Source organism: Ursus arctos, unplaced genomic scaffold, assembly GCF_023065955.2.
Source record: "Ursus arctos isolate Adak ecotype North America unplaced genomic scaffold, UrsArc2.0 scaffold_16, whole genome shotgun sequence".
Taxonomy (NCBI): Eukaryota; Metazoa; Chordata; class Mammalia; order Carnivora; family Ursidae; genus Ursus; species Ursus arctos.
The window spans coordinates 11,400,260-11,422,217 of NW_026622830.1; the positions used below are offsets into that span (position 1 = coordinate 11,400,260).

Genomic DNA, 21,958 nt, shown 5'->3' on the forward strand with positions numbered 1-21,958 from the left:
TGGCACCTGGGGCCACATGTAGCCCTTGGACGTGTTCCTCTGGCAAACACAGTATTTCATGTTGCTATGTTTAGTGTCAGTATGGGATCATGGTTTTTTCCTTCCCCACCCCAAGTATTGTAATTCATTACTGTCATTACTTATTTTTTTTTAAAGATTTTATTTATTTATTGGACAGAGAGACAGCCAGTGAGAGAGGGAACACAGCAGGGGGAGTGTGAGAAGAAGAAGCAGGCTCCTAGCGGAGGAGCCTGATGTGGGGCTCGATCCCAGAACGCCAGGATCACGCCCTGAGCCAAAGGCAGACGCTTAACGACTGCGCCACCCAGGCGCCCCTGTCATTACTTATTTTGATGTTCAAATTGTCCCAGATTTGGCCAATAGGAACCCCTCCAATCTGGCTTTTGTGTCCCTCTGATATGTCCCATCCTTCTTTTGGCATATCCTTACTTTCTGGCTCAATAAGATGGTCCAGGCTCATGTTGTAATTTTCCTCCCCCCAACCCTGAGAATCAGTCATTTCTCCAAGAAGCCTTGTTTCTGTGGTGGTTTTTTTTTTTTTAGTGGAGAAGCAAGATCTGGGTGCTAGGTGCTTATTATTAGAGGGGTGTCATTTTTTTGTAGGTTCTCTAAGCAGACAGAACCAGGAATATATTTACACGTGGTACTTATAATTGAGGAATTTCACTTAAAAATCTGGACTTCCCTCCTCTTTAGAAATCTGAATATCTAATCACGATCAGCAGGGAAATTGGCAATAATCAGCTGAGCACAGTAGAGGTTCAATAATATTAGTGTTCTCACTAAAGTATGTATTGAATGCCTACTGTGAGCCAGGTACTATGTTAGATAACATCACTACTAATAGCTGGTACTATATATTATGAGGCTGCAGTACTCTAGTACTTAGTTATGCACACCTTATACGCTTGTAGGCAGTGGAGTTTTACTTTCTGGTGCTTGCTTTTGATTGCTTTTTTCCCTCTAGCTGCAAGGAAGCTGGACAACCTCATATGTCCAACTCACTCAAAGCCCAGCTCAAATGCCCCCTCCTCCTTGGGGCTGCCCCCAGTCTCCCCTTTTGGTGGTCACTTCTCCATTCTATAGGCTCTATACCCTTCACCTAACATTTACCACCTTCTATCCTGAATTATAGGTTTTTAGTTCATCTACTGTCATTAATATTCTCTTTCTGATAGAAGACTATACACTCCTTGAGGGCAGGGGCTGTGTCCATCTTGCTCATAGTATGTCCCTTAAATATTAATATCAAACCTGGCATTCAGTGACAATTTCCATCAGAAACAAATACTGTCGAGCCTCCTATTTCATGTGGAGTAGTGTATATATGGCAGATAGTGCTGATACAATTGTGAGCAAAACAAACAGTTATGAGCTCACAGAGCTTATTGACTGTTGGGGGAAAGATATTAATAAAAATCACATAATATGTATTTACAGATGATTTGAAAAACAAATGATCTATATTTGCACTATTGTCCCCTGTTGACTTTATACATATACATACACCTTTAGAAAATATATAGTATTGGTTGTTTTGTTTTCCGCTTCAGGGGATGTCTTTCTTTTTTCATTCCACAATATGTCTTATAGAGTTAAATAGGTTTACATCATCTTTTTTTAAAGTGATACGTAGGAGTCATGAGTAAGGACACTTCATTTCCCGATTGTTGGACATTTAGAGTGTTTTTGGTTTTTGCTTTTGCATTACAAACAAGGATGCAACATGTTTCTCTGTGTACTCATGCTTGTTTATCTGGTAGAGTCCAAGAAATCAAATTGCTGGGTCATAGGGTTGCCTTTCTTTTTCATTTTTTGTTCTAAACACATTTGTATCCTTGGAATTCATGTATTATTTTTGTGATAAAAAGTAAAAAATAGAAAGAAGTAGGTAGAATTTTTGTGTTGTTGGCTCTTAAGAAGTAGAGGTGCCTAATCATTGTCACATGACTGTTATATAAGCTGCTAATCATTATGTAATGAAATCTGAAAAGGATGCTTCTATAATTCCACATCACCAAGCAGAGAAATCTCAGGCCTTCAACCCCATCTAAAGGATGAGAAACATGGTTCTCTACAGAGACTTTGGGCCCTCTCGGATATAAAACGTCACGCATCTTAATGACCAGGGTTTCAAAAACTCCCTAAAAATCGATTTCCCTCTTGCCTGCCCCAGAACCACAGAGTTGTAAGAGGCTTCTTAACAGTCTCATGCAGTCTTTTAACAGTTTCCAAAGGACAATTTTGAGTCGTTGCAAAGGCAGAGAGTTCTGTGCGACAGTTTTTCTTAGCTGAAATTCCTATAAACACCATCAATCTGCAGATGATTAAGAGAGGAGTTTAAACTGAGCCAATAAAGGATGCAGCACACAAAGACCTTGAGTGCTGCTCAGATAGCAACAGATACAGTCATCACTGCTGTTGGAATAGCACGTTGCGGGGTCTCCAAATGCTTCCCTGTGTATTATGTCACTGACTCCTCTGAGGCAAGACCTGCTGGCTGTAGCTGGGGACACTAAGGCTGAGAGAGAATCGTGCACTCAAGGAACATCTGTTGGACACATCCTGATCGGTCATGTGCAGAGCTCAGGGGAAACACAGGTGAGAGAGATGAGTAAGGAGTTCCAGGTCTTGGGGGGGGGTGTCAGGCTTAAAATGAATGAATGAATATATATATACGAATATATATATACATATGAATATATATATACACACATGCACACACACACATATACACATATATACTTCTATATATACTTCTATATAAAGAGAAAAGAAGAAGTGAGGGGAAGAACAATTACACCGAGGGAACAGCATATAGAGGCACAGAGGCCAGAAGGGTAGAAGAGCATGTTGGAGGAAGAGAACATGGCATGGAGTGGGCTCTGAGTTTTTTTTTTTTTCTTAATTAAAGAGCTTATTTAGAAAGAGGGAGTATGCAAGAGTTGGGCAGAGGGAGAGGGAGAGAGAGAATCCCAAACAGACTCTGGGTTGAGCACAGAGCCCCATGTGGGGCTCCATCTCACGACTCTGAGATCAGGACCTGAGGTGAAATCAAGAGTCCTGCGCTTAAGTGACTGAACCATCCAGATGCCCCACTGAGTCCTCAATAAATGTCTAGGGTAAGTTGGGGGGGGGGAGGTAGAGAGAGAGAGAGAGAGAGAGAGGATGGTGATCCAATTGCAAATATGTTGGCCAAAGTGTTGGTATGTACTAGGCACTTTGCAATCAGTAAGGATTCAGTGAGTGGTGAACCACAAAAGCTGAGTCCACGGTGAGCTCACACTTTGGTGGGAGTATAGACAAATCCATGAAGTGAAGCGACAAGCCACCATGATTGATGCCAGCGTAGACCAGGCAGGTACTCCAGATGTCTGGTGAAAAGTCACAAAGCAAGGAGGCAATATTTTGCCTTGGTCTTCCTCAACTCTGGCTTCCACCTGGGGATGTTGAGGGCAGAGGTCGGCTCCTTTGACTTAACCAGGTTTTAAAAACAAAACTTATTTAAATCTTTACTATATGCCTGTTATTGTAATAAGCATTTTCCATGTATTAATTCACTCAATTCTCACATGGATCCCAGCAGGCGGTATTATTAGTATTCCATTTTACAAATGAAAAAGCTGAGGCTCAGAGAGGTTAGGTAACTTGCCCGAGGTCACGCAGCTAGTAAGTGGCAAAGGCAAAGCTGCGAGCCCCGTTCTTAAAGATAGCCAGTAACATCAAAAGTCCTCTCAAGGCTAGATTCCATCTCGCATGATGCTGGGGATCTCACTTGCTCTTTTAAGCCTCGGTATTTGCGTCTGTAAAATGGGGCGGGGGCGAGGGCTCGAACCGTTAGCGTCTGCTCAGGCGCAGCTGGGAGCGCAGCTCGCGGATCATCTGGACAAGGGACAAGTCCGGGAGGCGGAGGCCGGGGATCATTCAGTCTGCGCTCACAGTCCCAGCCTCCACCTCCCGGCTCCAGACCGGTTCCCATGACAACCCGGCCAGCCACCATCCTGGGGCTGGCGTGCGTCACGTCCGGCCCGTTTGTTTCCGGGTCTAGCCCCAGTCTCGGCGGCGACGGCCCTCCAAGGCCCAGAGCCGGATTCCGCTACTCGCCTGCTCACTCTTCTGCCTCCCGTTTCTTCCTCCACCGCCCACGACCAACGGCCTCTCCCCGGCCCAACGCGCAGCCGCGGCCCAGCCTCTTTTTGGGCCCGCCTCCGAAGGACGTCACTTCCTGGCCGAGTGTTTCCGGGTCGCAGCTTGTCCCGGGGTACTGGCCTCGGTCCCCTGCAGCCGGCCGGAGCGGCGAGAGCCCAGCCGGGCCCGGCTCCGGCGGCGGCCGCGGCTCCTTCTGGATTCCCTCGGCCGGGGCGTCCTCGGCGGCAGTGCCGGGGTGAGTGCGGGGCGGCCGCGGGCGGAAACGGCCTCCGGCGCTTCCCAGGGCAGAGGGGGCGCCCGACTCGGCGGGGCTTGGCCGACCCGGGAGTGGGGTCCCCTCGCAGCCGGCGGGGGCGACGGGCGGCCCCGCCTTTTCGGCCTCCCGAGAGCCCACCTTGTTCTCAGAATCCCCACTCCCCCGAGGGCTACCTCGCAAACTCCTGGGACCGGCCATGGGTGGCTCAGGGCAGCTCAGGAGGAACACCCCCTCTTCGGCGACTAACCAAGCAGGAGGCCACCCCGACTCCACCGTGAGGCAGTTACCGCGCAGTGGTCCCCAGCCCAGTCTCTGGCAGCAGAGCTGGGTTTGTACTCACTGTGTGACCTTGGACAAGTCATTTCATCTTGAGCCTCATTTCCTAATTAGTTAAATGGGAGTGAACGTGCCTGCTAGGGCCGTGGTGGGGATGAAATGAGATGATGCTTGTGAAGCACGGTCTCTGGCATACAGCAGGCGTCCAATAAATGATAGCTGCTGTTAATTCATTCACAAACCCGTAAAGGGCCAGAGTTTGGGACTGGGGTGTTTTTCACAACTGATACGGCCCTCAGAGGCTGTAGGAATGACCAGATTGGGAATAGCAGCCGCCAGCTTCTGTCCCAGCGGGGAGGAGAAACTGCTTCCTTCAGAGCCCCTCTGAGAGGCAGCCGCCAGTAAGGAAGCCCGTTTTCAGCACCACCGAGGTTATATTCAAAGGTTTGCAAGTCTTGTCTCTGAATTTCTCTGGAATCTGATTGGGGTCTGGGGACCCTCTGGTGTGTCACAGCCAGTGCAAGGTGCCTTGGATGTGTCTTCGGAACCTCGGATTTGGAATGAGTGCAAAGGAGTGGGGGGTTAGGAGGTGGAGGGGGTTGAACTGCTTGCTCTCCTCTTGCTGCTGTTTGGAGGCTGAGGGAACTCTGAGCTGGCTGAAGCTAGACCAGAGATCTGTAAACCTGTGGACTGGGGCAGTGCTGGGACCAAAATAGCTTCTGCCTGTGCAGGGAGGGGGCGCCTTCAAATGCTGCTTGGGGAGGGTTTCTGCTTGAATGGGCCAGCTGAGGTAAAGCCAAGCTCATGCTTTGCTACCCCCAAATCATTTCAGTTCCCTTCAGTGGGGTTTTAAACAGGTACAGCTTTCCTTTGAGATGCCTAAAAAATAATCTTTAGAAAGATAATAATCCTTAAAAAGCCACCACCTGCCTGACTATATATGTAATATTTCCCTCTTCATTGATTTGTTTTTCAAAGGGAGTCCAGATTGTGGGTGCGGGCTGTGCTGACCGGGCCTGTTGGCTCTGGGCACCCGCCTGACGCTGTTAGGGATGTTCACAGTGCCATTTTCCCCCCACCAGACTGGCACGTCATGGTGTTCCAATCCTTGGGTTGCTTGGAGAAATTAACGGCTTCTGTCATTGCGCTGTCTAGTCTCCTTTAACCACGCTGTTTTTGCAGAGCGCGTGTTTTTGTTGTTCTTGCAGAGTGCTGGGAATAAATTGCTGGCTCTATGCTCAGAAAAGACACCAGCTATGACCAGCTACAATGCAGCCTGTATTCTCAGAAAATGTATTCAGGAGGGATGATGTCAGCTGCCTCACCACTGGCCGGTCTCTGGCCAGCCTCTTCCCTTGGCCCTTGAGCTTACATCATAAAGAGATCTGTGGCTCTTCCAGCCCTGTTCTGTGTGGGAAGATGTGAATTTTGCTACTATAGGAATTTTTAGAACTCAACTCTGCTCGCCCTGCCATAGGGTGCTCTAACTTAGCCAAGCCCTTTCAAGTAGAACTGTCCAGCAGACGCCTCAGGACAGCTTTGCCTAGAAGCAGAATAGCTCAGAGCTTGAGTCAGGGTTTTGCCTTGGACCTAGATTCGGACCTCAGATCCACTTCTTCCTGCCCTGTAACTCGGGACAAGTGATTTGGCCGTGAGGAACCTCAGTTTCCTCTTTAACCTTGGGGCTGTCCTGTGGGTTTCATTGATTTTCATCAAGCCCTTAGCAGAGAGCCCTCATGTACGAATCCCTTGGTGAATGGGAGATTGTAGCAATAAATGAGTGAGATAAATGGAGAAAAAAATCCCCAGGCCTCAGGGCCTACCAACCCAAGTTCAGATTCCAGCTCTGACCCTTGGAAGTTCCACTGGGCAGGTGGTTTCATGGCTGACCCTTGGTTTCCTTCTGGTGTTGTCATGAAGATTAAATGGGGTGATGCATTTAAAGCAGAAGGCCCTGTGCTTAGTGTGTAGTAGGACCTCAGTGATTACTCGTTCCCTTCTCTCTTTCCTTAATTATTTCTTAGCATTCATTTCCTTTTACCCTTTTCCTCACCTGTCTATGTTGGCTCAAGATTCACCATAGATTCGTTTCCTATCCTTGACTTTAGGATTTGGAACACCAGTTGGGCTGCTTGGATCCCTTTTCCTTGTTTGTTGTGTGCCAGCAACAAACGGGTGTGGACTGTGGTGTGATTACAGAGCAGCAGACACGGAGCTTGAGGGTGGCTGACTTTGTTAAAAAAAAAAAAAAATCAGCTTTTATAGGCCCAAAGCTGACTTCCTTGGAGAAAAATCAAGGCAGTATTTAGGAGGCTTGATATCCCTCTGTTTAAATTCTTCTCAGATGTACCAAAAAATAGTCCCTGGCACCAGAGGCAGGATGGAAGTTTCTCTTAGATGAATAAAAAATGGTAAATACATACGGGTTTTTATTAGCAAGGACAGTGATGTCTTCTCTCGGGTTGCAGTACATACTTTGATAATAAGCTCTTTCAACTAGAATTGAGGGCAGGGCTGTGGCTTCCCAACTGCTGCCCCTTAACGCCCACCCCATATCCCCCCACTGCACCCATCCTAGGGCCTGGCACGAGATAGGTGCTGCATAAATGCTTGTTGAACTCAGGAATCATGGGGTATGGGGAGGAACACAGGTGCCACAGAAGGTCAGGCTTGGAATCTTGGCTTCACTAACCCTGGCTACTTACAGCCTGTCATGTCATGGAGCCTGTGTTCCTTCTCTCTCCAGCTGATCTCTCAGGATTCTTGGAGAGCTCAGTGAGAAACCGAAGGAGTGGCATCATGAACGCATCATTCATTCTGCCTGTTTTATCGAACACCTACCGTGTGCCAGGCTGTGTGTCAGGCACCATGGTGAACAAAACAGATGTGGTCCTTGCCTTTGTGGAGCTTACTGGGTAATGGGGAGTACAAAGAGAAGTTAGTAAATGAATAAAGAAAGTTGATAATTTCAGATGGTGATTATCCCAGGATAATGGAATAATGAGGGACTGGGAAGGAGGGAGTTACTCTGCTGGGGTTGCTAGCGAGGCCTCCGAGGGGTGACATTTGAGCTAAGGCCTGAATAATGAGAGTGAGCCAGCTATGGGAAGGATCAGAGGAAGAACACGCAAAAGGAACAACATGGGCAAAGGTCCTGAGACAGAAATGAGCTTGGTGTATTTGAGGAACAGACAGAAAGGTCCCTGTGGTTCGAACTTAGAGGGAAAGGGAAGATGGCTATGAGAGGGGAGCAGGAGTAGACCATGTGAAGCCTTTGACCTTGGTCAGGAGGTAGAATTTTATTCTGATGGACTTAGGTTTGCCTCCTGTGCTCTTCTAGTGTGTTCGTTCCCAAAGCGTTGGGCTCCCTTGGCAGGGCAGTGGATGGGAGAAGGTGGCCTCTCTGTCCGCACTTCTTCCACACATCTCACCCCTCACCTCATAGTTCAGATCCTCAGGAGTCTTCCCAAAGGAGAAGCCAGGCGAGTGGCTTGGGACACGGCTGATTTTATTGACCTCATGATTGCCACCGGGTTCGTAGGCCGTTGGCACTTCTGAGCTGAAGTCAGATCTGCCTGCACAGGCTGTCCCGTCCCTGCAGCTTCCTTCTCAGTCCCGGGCCGTCTCCGCAGCCGGCGAGAGCCTCCTTCGCTGAGGTGCTTACGAAGCACATACGCCGCCTCTGGCTCTGCGCTTGGGTTACCTCAATGAGGACTTGAGTCCGCATCCCTGCGCCCCTGGAGCTTGTGGTCAGAGTGCGCGAGGGCGAGGACGCGCGTGGCCCCCGGGCGGACGTATCTGCCCGCTCTGATCTTCGCTTCTTGAGGATGCCTGGCGTCGTGGCAGGGGTGTAGCAGCCTCAGAGCAGGGATAGCCGCCCGTATGTGCCAAGGGCTTATTTCAAGCCCGTCCTCTGTGCAGAGCTTTATATGCTACGGCACATGATCCTTCCACCAATTCTGGACTGTAGCTGCTATTATCAACCCCCGTTTTTAGATGAGAAGACGGGTCCACAGAGGCTGAGTAATTTACCCAAGAGCCCAGAGAAGCGGACCCGAGATTCACGCCCAGGCAATCTGGCTTTGGGATCTGTTCGTAACGCCTTGCTGCGCCGCCTCCCCGGCCCTGGCAGCACCCTCGATGAATCCAGATGGGCTCCCGGCTCTGTGGCACCAACGCCATTGCTTGTTCTGTGGCCAGGCGGACAGCAGGAGTGTACAAATTTGGTGTACCCCCGAATGTTCTGTCCTCTCCCGGTGGGACTGTAAACCTCTGTTAAGGTGGAGGGGAACGCAGGCTGTCAAAGGCCCGTAGAACATTCTCCGGGGTCGGCAGCCAGTGTGGTACGGTCACGTGCCTCTCCCCCTTGCTTTGAACTCTTCAGGGGCTTCGCGTGCCTCTCTGAATACACTGTGCCGTTGGGGCACGGGGTGCTGTCCTGATGGTGCTTGCAGCTTCGTGTCTGCTCCCTGCCTTCCCTTCCCCTCGCTGCCTCATCCACACTGGCCTTTCTGGTCGTAGGCCAGGCTCCTTCCTGCCTCAGGAAAGCAGGGTGTGGTGGTGAAGGGCGTAGACTTTGGAGCCAGGCTGCCTGGGCTCTCCGCTCTGCCTCTTCGTGGTTCTGTAGCTTTGGGCACTTTCTTAACATTTCTGTATCTTAGTTTTTACATCTGAAAGATGGGGATCCTATCTCCTAGGGTTGTTTAAGAAGACGAAATGCGTTAGCGTGCCGAAGTGCCTGGCGCGTAGTAAGCGCGGGTAGTGTTAGCTCGGGGCCTTCCTCCCTGGCGACACCTCTGCTGTTACATTCCCCGCCCACCTCTTTGCTTGGCAAACTCCTCATTCCTCAGGTCTAACCACCAGTGCCGGGGGGCGGGGGGCTACTTTTATTTGAAACTCCTCCTGCTCCCCACAAAGCCAGGTTAGGTGCTCCTAATCATATTCTTCCTTGATGGGTTCAGCAAAGTCAGGGACCTGTTTGTCTTGTTTCCACGACAACTTTGCACACAGTCCGTGTTCAGTAACTGTGCTGAATGAATGAGCAGAAAGGGGCCAAGGGCTGGTGACGCCCGGCGTAGCGCAGGCCAGTTCTGTCTTTTGTCTCAGCAGCCACGCGCTGGGATGTGGACCATTTCGAGCAATGACGTGCTTCTTGTTCTTCCCCTTCCAGAACACGCCCCCAGTGCAGGTGGGCAACATGTCAGTGCTTTTAGCAATGTCCCTGCCTCGAACCCAGAAACCATGGAGGAGATAAGGTAGCCCCCAGGTCCCTGGATCCGATGGGGAAGCCCAGTTCAATGGATACAAAATACAAGGATGACTTATTTCGGAAGTACGTGCAGTTCCATGAGGGCAGAGTGGACACCAGCCCCAGCAAGCAGCGGCCTGGCAATGATGAGTACCTTCGGGTGGCAGCCTCGACCCTGCTCAGCCTCCACAAGGTGGATCCCTTTTATCGATTCCGGCTGATCCAGTTCTATGAGGTGGTGGAGAGCTCCCTGCGCTCGCTAAGCTCCTCCAGCCTGCGGGCTTTGCACTGCGCCTTCAGCGTGCTGGAAACGGTGGGCATCAACCTCTTCCTCTACCCGTGGAAGAAGGAATTCAGAAGCATCAAGGTAAGGTCTAGGGAAGGGCATTCCGCACTGGTCTCCCTTCCTCCCCTCCCAGTCTGACCTGAGAGGGCTTGTGCCGATTACATGCCTCCTCTGCCCGCAGACCCTCCCGTCTTCCCCATTGCCTTCGATGTAACAACTAGAAGTCCCCCCCGTGGCTCCCTACCTTGCTGTCTGACCAGTGTCATCTCTTTACTGGGTCCCTGCCCCTGGCAGCTCCCACCTGAAGCTGTGAGGTTGGAAAGGCAGGCAGCAGCCTGGTGGTGCAGGGCCTTGAAGCCCAGGGCAAAGGCCTTGAATGTACCCTAAGTAGGCTGGGAAGCAAGGCAGGCCGGGATCAGGTTTCCATTCGCAAAGCTTCTTTCTGACTGTTGTATGGGAAATAGACTAGCGGGGCAGCGAGAATAGTTAGGAGGCTGCCACCGATGTTGGGGTACTCTGAGAGCTGGTTTGGACTAAGTAGTAACAGACAGGAGGGTGGAGGATGGATTTAAGAGAAAGAGAGCTCTGAATCATTCGGAGGCAGTGATGGCTCGGGAGAGTTTCCACAAAGCCAGACTGTTATTCTTCAGAACTTCGCAGAGATGCCAGAAAGGAATATTCTCCTTGCTCACGGGGCGCGCTGCCTCTGCTCCGATCCCTTCTCTTCATCCACGTTTGCCCTGTTTCCTCTTCATATGGAGCAGAGCCGCTGAGCCCCATATGGGAAGTGGCTGTGTGCCCTCTGCTCGAGGCGGGAGTGCCGGCGCCTACCCTCCCGCCGGGTGCCGCGCTGGCCCCGGCCTGCCGCAGTGACGCAGTGACGGGCTGCCGACACCCTGCCTCCGCCTTGGGGGTGCAGCGCTCTGAAGCCCGCTCCGCGTGTGTCTCAGAGAGCAAATCGCGCCTCTCTTTTTCTGTCCCCTTCCTTCTCCTAGACCTACACGGGCCCCTTCGTTTATTATGTCAAGTCGTCGTTACTGGAAGAGGATGTCCGAGCCATCCTGCATTACATGGGCTACGTGCCGGAGTTAGGGACCGCGTACAAACTCAAGGAGCTCGTGGAGACCCTCCAGGTGAAGATGGTCTCCTTCGAGCTGTTTCTGGCCAAGGTGGAGTGTGAGCAGATGCTGGAAATCCACTCCCAAGTCAAGGACAAGGGCTACTCCGAGCTGGACGTGGTGAACGAGCGCAAGAGCAGCGCGGAGGATGTGCGCGGCTGCTCGGAGGCCCTGCGGCGGCGCGCTGAGGGCCGGGAGCACCTGACGGCCTCCATGGCCCGCGTGGCGCTCCAGAAGTCAGCCAGCGAGCGGGCGGCCAAGGACTACTACAAGCCTCGGGTGACCAAGCCCTCGAGGTCGGTAGACGCCTACGACAGCTACTGGGAGAGCCGGAAGCCACCCCTGAAGGCCTCGTTGAGCCTGCGGAAGGAGCCGGTGGCACCAGACCTGGGGGACGACCTCAAGGATGAGATCATCCGCCCGTCTGCGTCGCTCCTGACCATGTCCAGCTCCCCCCACGGAAGCCCGGATGACCTGCCATCCCCTTCCCCCAACAACGGCCTCGGCCTGCTGCGCGGCACATACTTCTCTGCTCAGGACGACGTGGATCTGTACACAGACTCGGAGCCTAGGGCCGCATACCGGAGGCAGGACGCCCTGCGGCCGGACGTGTGGCTGGTCCGAAATGATGCCCACCCCCTCTACCACAAGCGCTCACCCCCCGCCAAAGAGTCCTCCCTGTCCAAGTGCCAAAACTGCGGGCTGTCCTGCAGCTCCTCCCTCTGCCAGCGCTGCGACAGCCTGCTCGCCTGTCCCCCAGCCACCAAGCCGGGCGCCTTCCCTGGCAAGGCCTCTGCCCACGACAGCCTGGCCCACGGGTCGTCTCTGCGGGAGAAGTACGCGGGCCAGACACAGGGCCTGGAGCGGCTGCCGCACCTCCACCCGAAATCCAAGCCCTCCACCACAGCCACCTCCCGCTGTGGCTTCTGTAACCGCCCGGGTGCCACCAACACCTGCACTCAGTGTTCAAAAGTCTCCTGCGACGGCTGTCTCAGCGCCTACCATTACGACCCCTGCTGCAAAAAGAATGAGCTGCACAAGTTCATGCCCAACAACCAGCTGAACTACAAGTCCACCCAGCTCTCCCATCTCGTGTATAGATAGACTGGACCTCGCACCCCCTGCTCCAAGGGCTACACCACTGACTTTCTGGCTCTCCCTGCGGGGAAGAAGTGTTAACCTGTCGATCTCAGAAGCAGAGCCTGCATTTGACCACGTAGGTGTCAGGGGATATGGGCTTGTCTGCACTATGTGGGAGTTCACTTGGTGGCCCAGATATTTCAACCGATGGCTGCTTTGTCGCCTGACAAGGGAGAGGGTGGCATTTCCGTTCCGATTCATTTTTGCTAATCTCTCCACACTCCCTGTTCCATTGTTCGTTTTGTTTTTGAAGAGGATTTCAATCTCCGAGACCCTTGTCACACCCACCCCTCCCGCTGCAAAGCCAACTTGGACTGGGAAGGGCCCTCCAGGTCACCTCCAAATGCCCACCTGGAGCGCCGAGCTAGAGGCCTGTTGGCTTGTGAAATGAGCCCTCCTGCCACACCGGGCCTCTTCCCGTGGCTCATCCTTTGGCCGCCCTGTTCCCAAACGCAAGGATCCCCGCCGGGACTCCCCCACCCCGCTGACTTCCAGCTGTCTAAGCCTCAAGCGTGGACGGAGTCCAGTCGTCACTGAATGGCATCCTGTTGCCACCACAGCTCGGTTCGGCCCGTGGTGTTCGTGCACTTTGCTCCGGCGCATCCAAGTGTGGGCCTTCCGTGGCAGGATGGACTGTTCCCCCTTTCTTTTGTTTGCACATGCCCTTCTTACTGTACTGTAAATAGATATTTTTGAGATTTATTTTTAAATAAATATTCAACTTGCCGTGTGTTTCCAAGTGGTTAAAACATGAATTATGTAGCTATTTATACAAACGGCCTGGGTTCTCTAGTCTTCCAAGGGCGGGTCTCATGCCCTCCCGTGTTGTATCCTACACACACCACAGCCCGTGGGTAGAGCGGAGAGTGTGGGGGCAGAGGAGGAACGGACGATGTCCCGGAGTCGGTGGAGCGCCACTGTCTTCCCTGTAATAAATCTCTATATACCTACCTCCAGCGTACACTTAGGGGCTAGTGCGGGCCGGGGTCTGCGCCTGCGCACCGCGGGAACCTCGTGACCTTCAGGAGCCTCGCTCTGCAGATCGACAGGCTGGTCTTTGCCACCCGCTGCGTGTGAACCTCGCACTCCAAACGTCTTGAGTCTTGTTTCAGAAGGAAAATCCTATGGGATTCCCCCCACCCCTCCATCTCAGCCCTTTGCGCCTGTTTCCAGGACTCCTCTGCAACATCCGTGATCTTTTTTGCACTAAAAGTGGGCCCGAGTCAGCGTGTGCCCAGCCAACGGACGTCTCCTGAGATACTCAGCTGAGTCTCAGTGCTTCCAAACCCGAAGGCCCCTAAACTCCGAATGACTGACCCCTGGGTTTTCCTTTTGGGGTGCAGAGCAGGAGCGGGGCAAGAATTGGAAACTAAAACCGCTTCCTTGTGAACTATTATATTTTAGCCATAAGTGTTTGTGCTGTACAGAATATTATAGGAATTTACATGCAGTGGGTTTTCTGGTAGTAGAAGGAGGTATTCAGCTCTTGAACAAATTTAAATCTGGCTGAATCCTGAGGCCACTGTGAATTTGCTGATGTTCTTCCAACTCAGTGGAGTGATTTTAAGGTTTTCCAAATCTTCTGTGGCTCTTTTTATCTGGTAGAGCACATGTAGATACTCAGTGTGTGTATACAGCTGGATTTCACCCACCTTTATTACTAAGAGCAGCCCACTCTGCGGTCGTCCTCTCTGGTGTTCTTCCTTTCCACGTTCCGCAAGTGTCAATGCCCCTTTTACTCCTGGGGGCGCTAGTTTGCTCGTTTTCCATTCCCAGTTCGCTCCAGCACTACACGAACGTCATCAACCGTGATGCCAGGTCACTTATGCGGTGGGCAGAGCAGGAGTGCCCACCCCGTCCTGGGAGAGAAGCTCTGGCACACGTGCCATCACGGAGATACTGTTCACAGACTGGAACAGAAGACGCTCTGACCCCGTCCTTGGTGTGTACCTTACTGTATGAGGTTGCCGTGATTGAGCTGGATAAATATATGCTAATTTAAAAAGGCACATGTTTTGCATTTGATTTCTACCAAGAGTTGAAATGTTGAGAGATGATTTAAAAAGTAATAAAGTGTCTTCCATTATTAAACCAAGTGTTTGGGGTTTTATCTCCCTCCCTCCTTGCTGCTTTTGAAGTTTGGGTTGCTTGGAATTTTTTGTTCGGTGGTTTTGCCCAAACCGCATTCTTCAATGACAGGACTCACATTTTCTCCACAAGACTGGGACGTGACAACAGCCGGCATTCGGCCTGCGAGAGCTCGCACCGTGAGCCGGGTCATGCTGGGACTTTACGTGCAGGATTCCGTGTGACAGTGTCAGCCCTCCGGTAAGCTAGGTAGTGTTACGATCCCCATCTTACAGAGGGGGAAGCTGAGGTGTGCAGAGCTCACCATGGCTCTCAGGACTGGGACTGAAGACGCCAGGCGAAATGGCTGTGGGTGGTGATCGGCAGGTCTTACTAAATAACGCTGGAGGACATAATGACAAAAATGAATTACATCTTTAATTCTTTTGATCCATTTAAATGCCTTAAGGAGGAAGTCCATGCAGAAGTGCTAGTTTGTGTTGACCAAAGAGGAAGCAGGCGGTGGGCACGGAGCCTCAGCGGGGTCTTAGCTAGGTGTTCAGTTGCCTTCTGTCGGGAGCAGGCCACACTGCTTCCCATCTACAGCAGTGATAGAGCCCTTCACAAATCAACTTAAGTGTTTTTTAACAGGAAGATTGACTTGAAAGCGAGGTGTATGGCAAAAATCTTGAGGGTGGTCTCAGAGCAGCTGTGGTTTGGGACATCCGGGCCCTCGGTAGCAGCAGAGTCTCTGCGGGACGGTCACCACTGCGGGGTTGGCCCCTACAAGGCACCTCAGCTGTCGGGGAGACAAGAAGCAGGTTTCTCCATTTCATGCACCGGCGAACAAATCATCCAGGCCCAGGGCCAGACCGAGGCCCAAGTGAGTGTGGGCTGTGGTTTTAGCTACAGCGTAGGAAATGGCGCTGCTGGGCACGGCGGCTTCCTGGAGATGCACCCCCGGCCCCGGAGAGCAAAGAAGCCAGACACTCACTCCTGCATCCACAGCAGAGCGGTGACTTCAGAGCAGATCGCTTCCTCTGTGGATGGAAGTGACAAGCATATTTAACATCATCAGGCCCACCAGCTGTCCGTTGGCGCTGCTGCCAGCTCCGAGCACCCATCTGTGGCACCCCCACGCCTGATTACCAGTCTCAGAGGGAGAAGGGCTGTGGCAGATGCTTTGAATTGAACCCCGCTCTCCTCTCACGCTTTCTCCCTTGGTAATAGAAGCCCTGATTTTTTAGACCCATGGCCACCCGGAATAAAGACGGCCTTTCCCAGCCTCTGCTGTAGCCAGGCATGGTTACGTGGCTGTGTCTGGTTGCTGGGACGGGCAAGTGGTTCGGCTTCCAAGACATGTCTTTCAAAGGATCTTGTCCTTCTTCCCACACTGAGCCTCCTTCCTGTCTGGGATGGCTGTGCTGGTTGGACTGGAGCAGCCGTGCGAGGCTGAGGCGGAAGCCAAGTGAAGAGGAGGGTGTGGCAGCAGGTGGAAGAGGCCGAGTCCCTGATGCTTAGGCAGCCGCCATCACACCCAGCCTGCCCGCCTACCTGCAGAGTTTTTATGTAAGAGCGCAGTGAACCCTTACCTGCTTAAACCACATTTCCCCCCATTTTCTCATTGAAGTAACCTTTTTATTTACCAATTTCATGTATGTTGAACCCAGATTCAGTAATTTAACAGTTACCAAGTTGCAGTCAACCTGGTTTCCTTTCTACCTGTCCATCCACTTCCCTCCTAAATCCCTTTGAAGCAAATTCCAGATAGCTTTTTCATTTGTGAATATTTCAGTAGGTCTATCTAAAAGACAAGCACTTTTATTCTTTATTTTTTGAAAGTTTTATTTATTTAAGTAATCTCTACATCCAATGCAGGGCTTGAACTCACAACCCCGATCCACGTCGCCGTGCTCTTCTGACTGAGGCAGCCAGGCGCCCCAAGACGAGAACTTTTAAAACACCATACCATTATCACATTTAAGTTTTTAGAATTCTTTAATAGCGATAGGTATGCAGGCAGTGTTCTGATGTCCAGTTGTCATAAAGATCCATATTTTAAAAACTGTATCAGGGCTCAGATAAGGTCTGCACACTGCAGTTGGTGGCTAGATCTTTAGATCACCTTTATCCTAAAGGCTGTCCCTGTAGAGTACCCCATCTTTCTCTCTTTTTTCCCTTGAAATGTTTTTGTTAAGCTGGATTTTTAGTCTTTTCGAGTTTGCCAGAGCCTGCATCTTGCCGACTGCAGCCTCACTGTTGTTTAACATGTTCCTCTGTTCTCTCAGTCTCTGGAGTAGTGGCTCTTTTTTTTTTTTTTTTTTTTCCTATTCCTGTTTATTTGCTGCATGTTGTACAAAAGTAGAAAAATAAACATTTCTTATGGGTATGGAGCAGGGCTGCATAAATAAGGGATTGAGAGGAAATAACTTAAGGCAGGGGTGAGGCGTGGTGCATTCATAAGGTCTGAGTCCCAGGTGGGCTGAGGGCGGGTCCAGGTTCTCAGATGCACAGGTCTCCACTGGCGACACATTTCAGGTCCCGGGTGAGGAGGCGGAAGAGGTTGAAGGTGATGGAGGCCTCGAGGCAGCCCTGGGACTCCTTTGGGGCCTTCTGGAGCCGGTGCAGCCAGTGGTGGAGGCGGCCACGGGGTCTGGGTCCTGCTGTGGGCTGAGCCGGGGCGCAAGCCTGGAGCTCGGCGTGGATGTGGCGCAGCATGCGGAGGGGCTGGTCCAGGACGGCCCCCAGGGACGAGTCAGCCATGTCGCCCAGGACTTTCAGCGTCAAGTCCAGCTCAGCCTCCAAGGCCACGGGGCGCTCCCAGGCCTGCAGTAGTCTCAGGTCCCAGGCCCTGGGGAAGAGGCGAGAGCTGCAGCTCCAGTTCTTCGGCGAGAGCGACTCTTCTAAGGCATCCTTGGCCTTCTTGAAGGCTTCTAGCTCCCTCGGTGACAGAGACAGGAACCTGTCCATGTGGCAGCCCCTCTTGGTCGTGGTGGGTTTGGAAGTAGGGACAGGGCCTGCTCGGACCAAGCCCAGCAGCACGGTCACCAGCACCAGGACCCACGCTGGAGCCATGGCCAGATCGCCACTGCTCTCCCCGCTGCATGGCTCTGCTTTTAGCCGGGCTCACTGGGCAGCCCCGGCTGATGTATGTAAAGCGAAAAAGCAAATGGAAATTGGAATCTCTGCTTGGACGGGGCAGGCATACGTAGGTGGGGCCGGTCCTGAACCAGGTGAGCACGTGGATCTGGGTGAGGCTGCCTGAGCCGCGGAGACGGGGCATCCCACAAGTCCCTTCTCTGGACCTGTGCCGAGAAGGAAAGAGAAACTGAAATCCACTCGGAGAGAGAACGCCGTTTCTGAGAAGTCCCGCTGCCCGGACAGTTTTCAGTTTAGGGGCAGCCTTCGGCTAGCTGGCTTTGGGGAACCCCTTGCTGAGGCTGAGGCAGGTGGGGCAGGGGAGGTGTGGGTGAGGCTGCCCTAGCCAGAGGGGGCTTCCCTTTGAGGCGCGCTTGGTTCGCTGTGGTCCCGTTTGTCTCCTTTTGCTTTTGTTACCCGTGCTTTCGGCGTCACGTCTAGGAAATCCTTGCCAAATCCTATGTCCCGAAACTTTTCCCTACGTTTTCTTCTAGGAGTTTTATAGTCTTAGGTCTTACATTTAGGCCTTTAGTCCATTTTGACTTAAGTTTGTTGTGTGGCATAAGGGAAGGGTCTCACTTCAGTGTTTTGCGTTTGGATATCCAGTTTCCCCACCACCATTTGTCGAGACTGTCCACACCCGATTGTGTGTTCCTGACACCTTTGTTGAAGCCCGTTTGACCCTATACGTGAGGGTTTATTTCTGGGCTCTATTCTGTGCCACTGGTCTGTAAGTCTGTCTGTATGCCAGTCCTATAGTATTTTGGTTGCTGTAGTTTTGTGTGTAATATGTTTTGAAATCAGGAAGTGTGAGGAGTTGAACATTGTTCGTCTTTTTAAAGATCGTTTCAACTCTTCAGGGGCCCTTGAGATTCCAATATAAATGTTAAGACTTTTTTTCTATTTCTGCAGAAATGCTATTGGGCTTTTGGTAGGGATTGCATTGAGTCGGTAGATTGCTCTGGGTCGTTGCGGACACTGTTACAACATTAAGTCTTCAATCCCATGAACGCGAGATGTCTTTGCACTTACTTGCGTCGTCTTTAATTTCTTCCAGTAATGTTTTATAGTTTTCAGTATACAGGTCTTTTGCTTCCTTGGTTAAGTTTATTTCTAAGTATTTTATTCTTTTTGATGTTATTGTGAATGGACGTGTTTTCATCATTTCCTTTTCAGATTGCTCATTGTTTGTGTATGGATAGAAGGCAACTGATTTTTTTATGTGTTAATTTTGTATCCTGCAACTTGGTTGAATTCATTTATTAGTTCTAATAGGGTGTGTGTGTGTGTGTGTGTGTGTGTGTGTGAAATCTTCAGTGTTTTCTACATGAGATCATGTTATCTGAGAAAAGATAAAATTTTACTTCTTTCTCTCCAATTTGGATGCCTTTTACTTTTCTTGCCTAATTGCTCCGGCTAAGACTTCCAGTACTGTGTTGAATTCAGGTGGCAAGAGTGGGCATCTTTGCTTTGTTCCTGGTCTTAGAGGAAAAGCTTCCAGTCTTTCACCATCGAGTCTGATGCTCGCTGTGGCACATATATTTTCATATGTGGCCTTTATTATGTTGAGGTAATTTCTTTCTATTCCTAGTTTGTCGAGCGTTTTTATCATGAAAGTGTGTTGAATTTTGTTAAACTTTTTTTTTTTTTCTGCATCAGTTGAGGCAACCATGTGGTTTTTGTCCTTCGTTCTGTTAATGTGGTGCACCACGTGGTAGTTGCCCTTTGAGGCTTGCTCAGATTTGGGTTGGATTTTTTAGGAATAAGAATACTTCACAGATGTTGTATTCCTTCATCGGGAGGCCCATGATGTTGAATTCTCTCCCTTTGGGATAGTAACAGCCATTAGGACTATTGTTTGGTGCTTAGATCAGTCATTTCATTGGAAGTTGCAAAATGTAGATGTTCTAATTCTAGTATTCCTTTGGCAACCGAAATACTTCTATAAAAGGAAACTTCCTTGTGCTGGAGTGACTTTACACATGTGATAAAACTGTATAGAACTAAACACACACACACTCTCACACGAGTACACATAAACTGGGTACAGTTGGAACAAGGTCTGTGGCTTGTACCAATGTCAGTTTCCTGGTTGTGATATTGTTCTGTGTTTGTGCAAGACGTTACTGCTAAGTGCAGCGTCCATGGGACCTTTTTGTATTATTTTTTGCAACTTCCTGTAAATTTGTGATTATTTTTTTAAGAGAAAAAGAAACTTCCTTTAGTTACTATTTGACTACCAGGAGTAGTTTAAGTGAGGTAAATGCTTAATTATTTGCCTTTATTTTATTACTATTTTTTTAGTAAGCTCTAGGCCCAATGTGGGGCTTGAACTCACAACCCCGAGATCAAGGGTCACATGCTCTGCCAGCTGAGGCAGCCACGTGCCCCTCTTTACCTCTATTTTTACTTAATGAGTTGATGCCTTAGAATCTCCCAACAGTGACTAATTTTTTTAAAGTATCATTAACTCCTTGATTTCAGCCTATATATATATATTTTTTTAAAACTTCAGTATATTTTAAGTATTTTAGTTCTTTACATTATTGTTGTCTTTTTAATGAAAAGAGCTTACATTCTTTTAAAAACAAAATACATTTAGGTTCATACGTATACTTTTTTTTTTTTTTTAAAGATTTTATTTACTCATTTATTTGAGAGAGAGAGAGCACAAGCAGGGTGAGGGGCAGAGGGAGAAGCAGGCTCTCTGCTGAGCAGGGAGCGCGACGCAGGGCCCGATCCCGGGACTCCAGGATCATGACCTGAGCCAAAGGCAGACGTTTAACTGACTGAGCCACCCAGGCGCTCCTCCATACTTAACACTTTAAATTATAATTCAGGACCACAGGATTTTTACTTCACCTCACCTGCCTTTTTCCCATGCTAAGAATCCTGGTTCTCAAGGACACTAGGAAAGCCATTACTGATTTTAATTTTGCCACCTACGACCTGACCTAACCTTGACTGACAGGAGGGAGCCACGGGAGCCACGGCTCCTTGGAGAGGGTATCAGTTACCGCCTACAGAGCAGGGCAGAACTGAGGCTCCTGTTTGTAAGTTTCCAGGTAGGATTAACTCCTGGTTGCCCATGACGCTGTTAGTAAATGAGACGTCAGAGATAGAGGTGAAGCCAGGGCAGGGGTAACGCAGCTCCAGTGCAGTTCTTTACCTTCCCTTCCCTGCCCCAGACGAGCCCCTGCTCCCGGTGTTGACCTTTCCAGCCTTTCCTCACGCTTTCACTGGACTTGTCTGCATTCTAAAGCACCGTCATTTCATATCGCTTTGTGTGGTTTTATAGGTGCTCGGCACTCTGTCCTTGCCATGGCTCGGTCTCCCCTCCTCTGTGTTCTGAGATGTAACCGTGTTGATGCGTTCATTCTAGTTTCGTACGCTCATCCAGCCTCTCGCTGCTGCACAGGGTGCCTTCCGTGACTGTGCCACAGCTTATCGGCTCTCCTGGTGAGAAACATTTAGCTTGTTTCCAATCAGGTGCTATTGCAGATATTCTTACGGGTGTCTCCTGGTGCAAGAGCGTGTAGGAATTTTTCTAGGGCAGGGGTGGGCAGGCTTTTTCTGCAAATGGCTAGGTAGTGAGTATTTTCGGCTTCGGGAGGCAAGAGGAAAAAGAAAAGTTATGCAGGTACTTACATAACGAGAGAAAAAATTTCCATACATTTTTAAAAAAGATTTTATTTATTTATTTGAGAGAGAGACAGAGATAGCGACAGAGAGCACGAGTGGGGAGGAGAGGGAGAAATAGGCTCCAGCTGAGCAGAGAGCCCCATGTGGGGCTTGACCCCAAGACCCCGGGATCATGACCCGAGCAGAAGGCAGACGCTTAACCAACTGAGCCACCCAGGCGCCCCTTCCATAAATTTTTAATTAAAAAAATTCAAAATTTTAATTTATGGGTATTGAAATTTGAATTTCATGCGGTTTTTAGATTATGAACTATTCTTCTTTTGAGTTTTTTTTCAAGCCTTTGGGGATGTTAAAAACCACTCTGCACTCTCCGGTATAGTACAGAGTAGGTAGGAGGCAGGCTGGCTTGGGTCCCCAGGCAGTGGTCTGCTCCTGCTTGCTCTCCAGGGCACGGACCTAGGAGGGGAATTCCTGGGTTGAAGGGTGACAGGTGACAGGTGTCTTTAACTTCACTAGGCATTGCCAGCCGCTCTTCAAAGTGATTCTTTCAATTTGGACTCTCACCAGAAGACAGACTTCCTGTTTCCCTAGCGCTCTGTCCGCTCAAATCTCCCCAC

General features: G+C 50.4%; 2 protein-coding genes across 2 annotated transcripts; one reads left to right on the forward strand and one right to left on the reverse strand.

The window, feature by feature from the left end:
• The first annotated feature begins 1,756 nt into the window (after positions 1 to 1,756).
• On the forward strand, positions 1,757 to 14,585 carry SPATA2 (spermatogenesis associated 2). Its single transcript, XM_026503711.4, has 3 exons — positions 1,757 to 4,405; positions 9,873 to 10,317; positions 11,232 to 14,585. Exons 2-3 carry the CDS (start codon positions 9,982 to 9,984, stop codon positions 12,456 to 12,458), a joined length of 1,563 nt encoding a protein of 520 aa, XP_026359496.1. The 5' UTR covers positions 1,757 to 4,405; positions 9,873 to 9,981; the 3' UTR covers positions 12,459 to 14,585.
• A 2,331-nt stretch (positions 14,586 to 16,916) lies between these two features.
• Positions 16,917 to 21,660, reverse strand: LOC113258218 (interferon lambda-1-like). The gene has a single exon (XM_026502871.4). The coding sequence runs from the start codon at positions 17,634 to 17,636 to the stop codon at positions 17,064 to 17,066; it is 573 nt and encodes a 190-aa protein (XP_026358656.2). The 5' UTR covers positions 17,637 to 21,660; the 3' UTR covers positions 16,917 to 17,063.
• Positions 21,661 to 21,958: the final 298 nt, after the last annotated feature.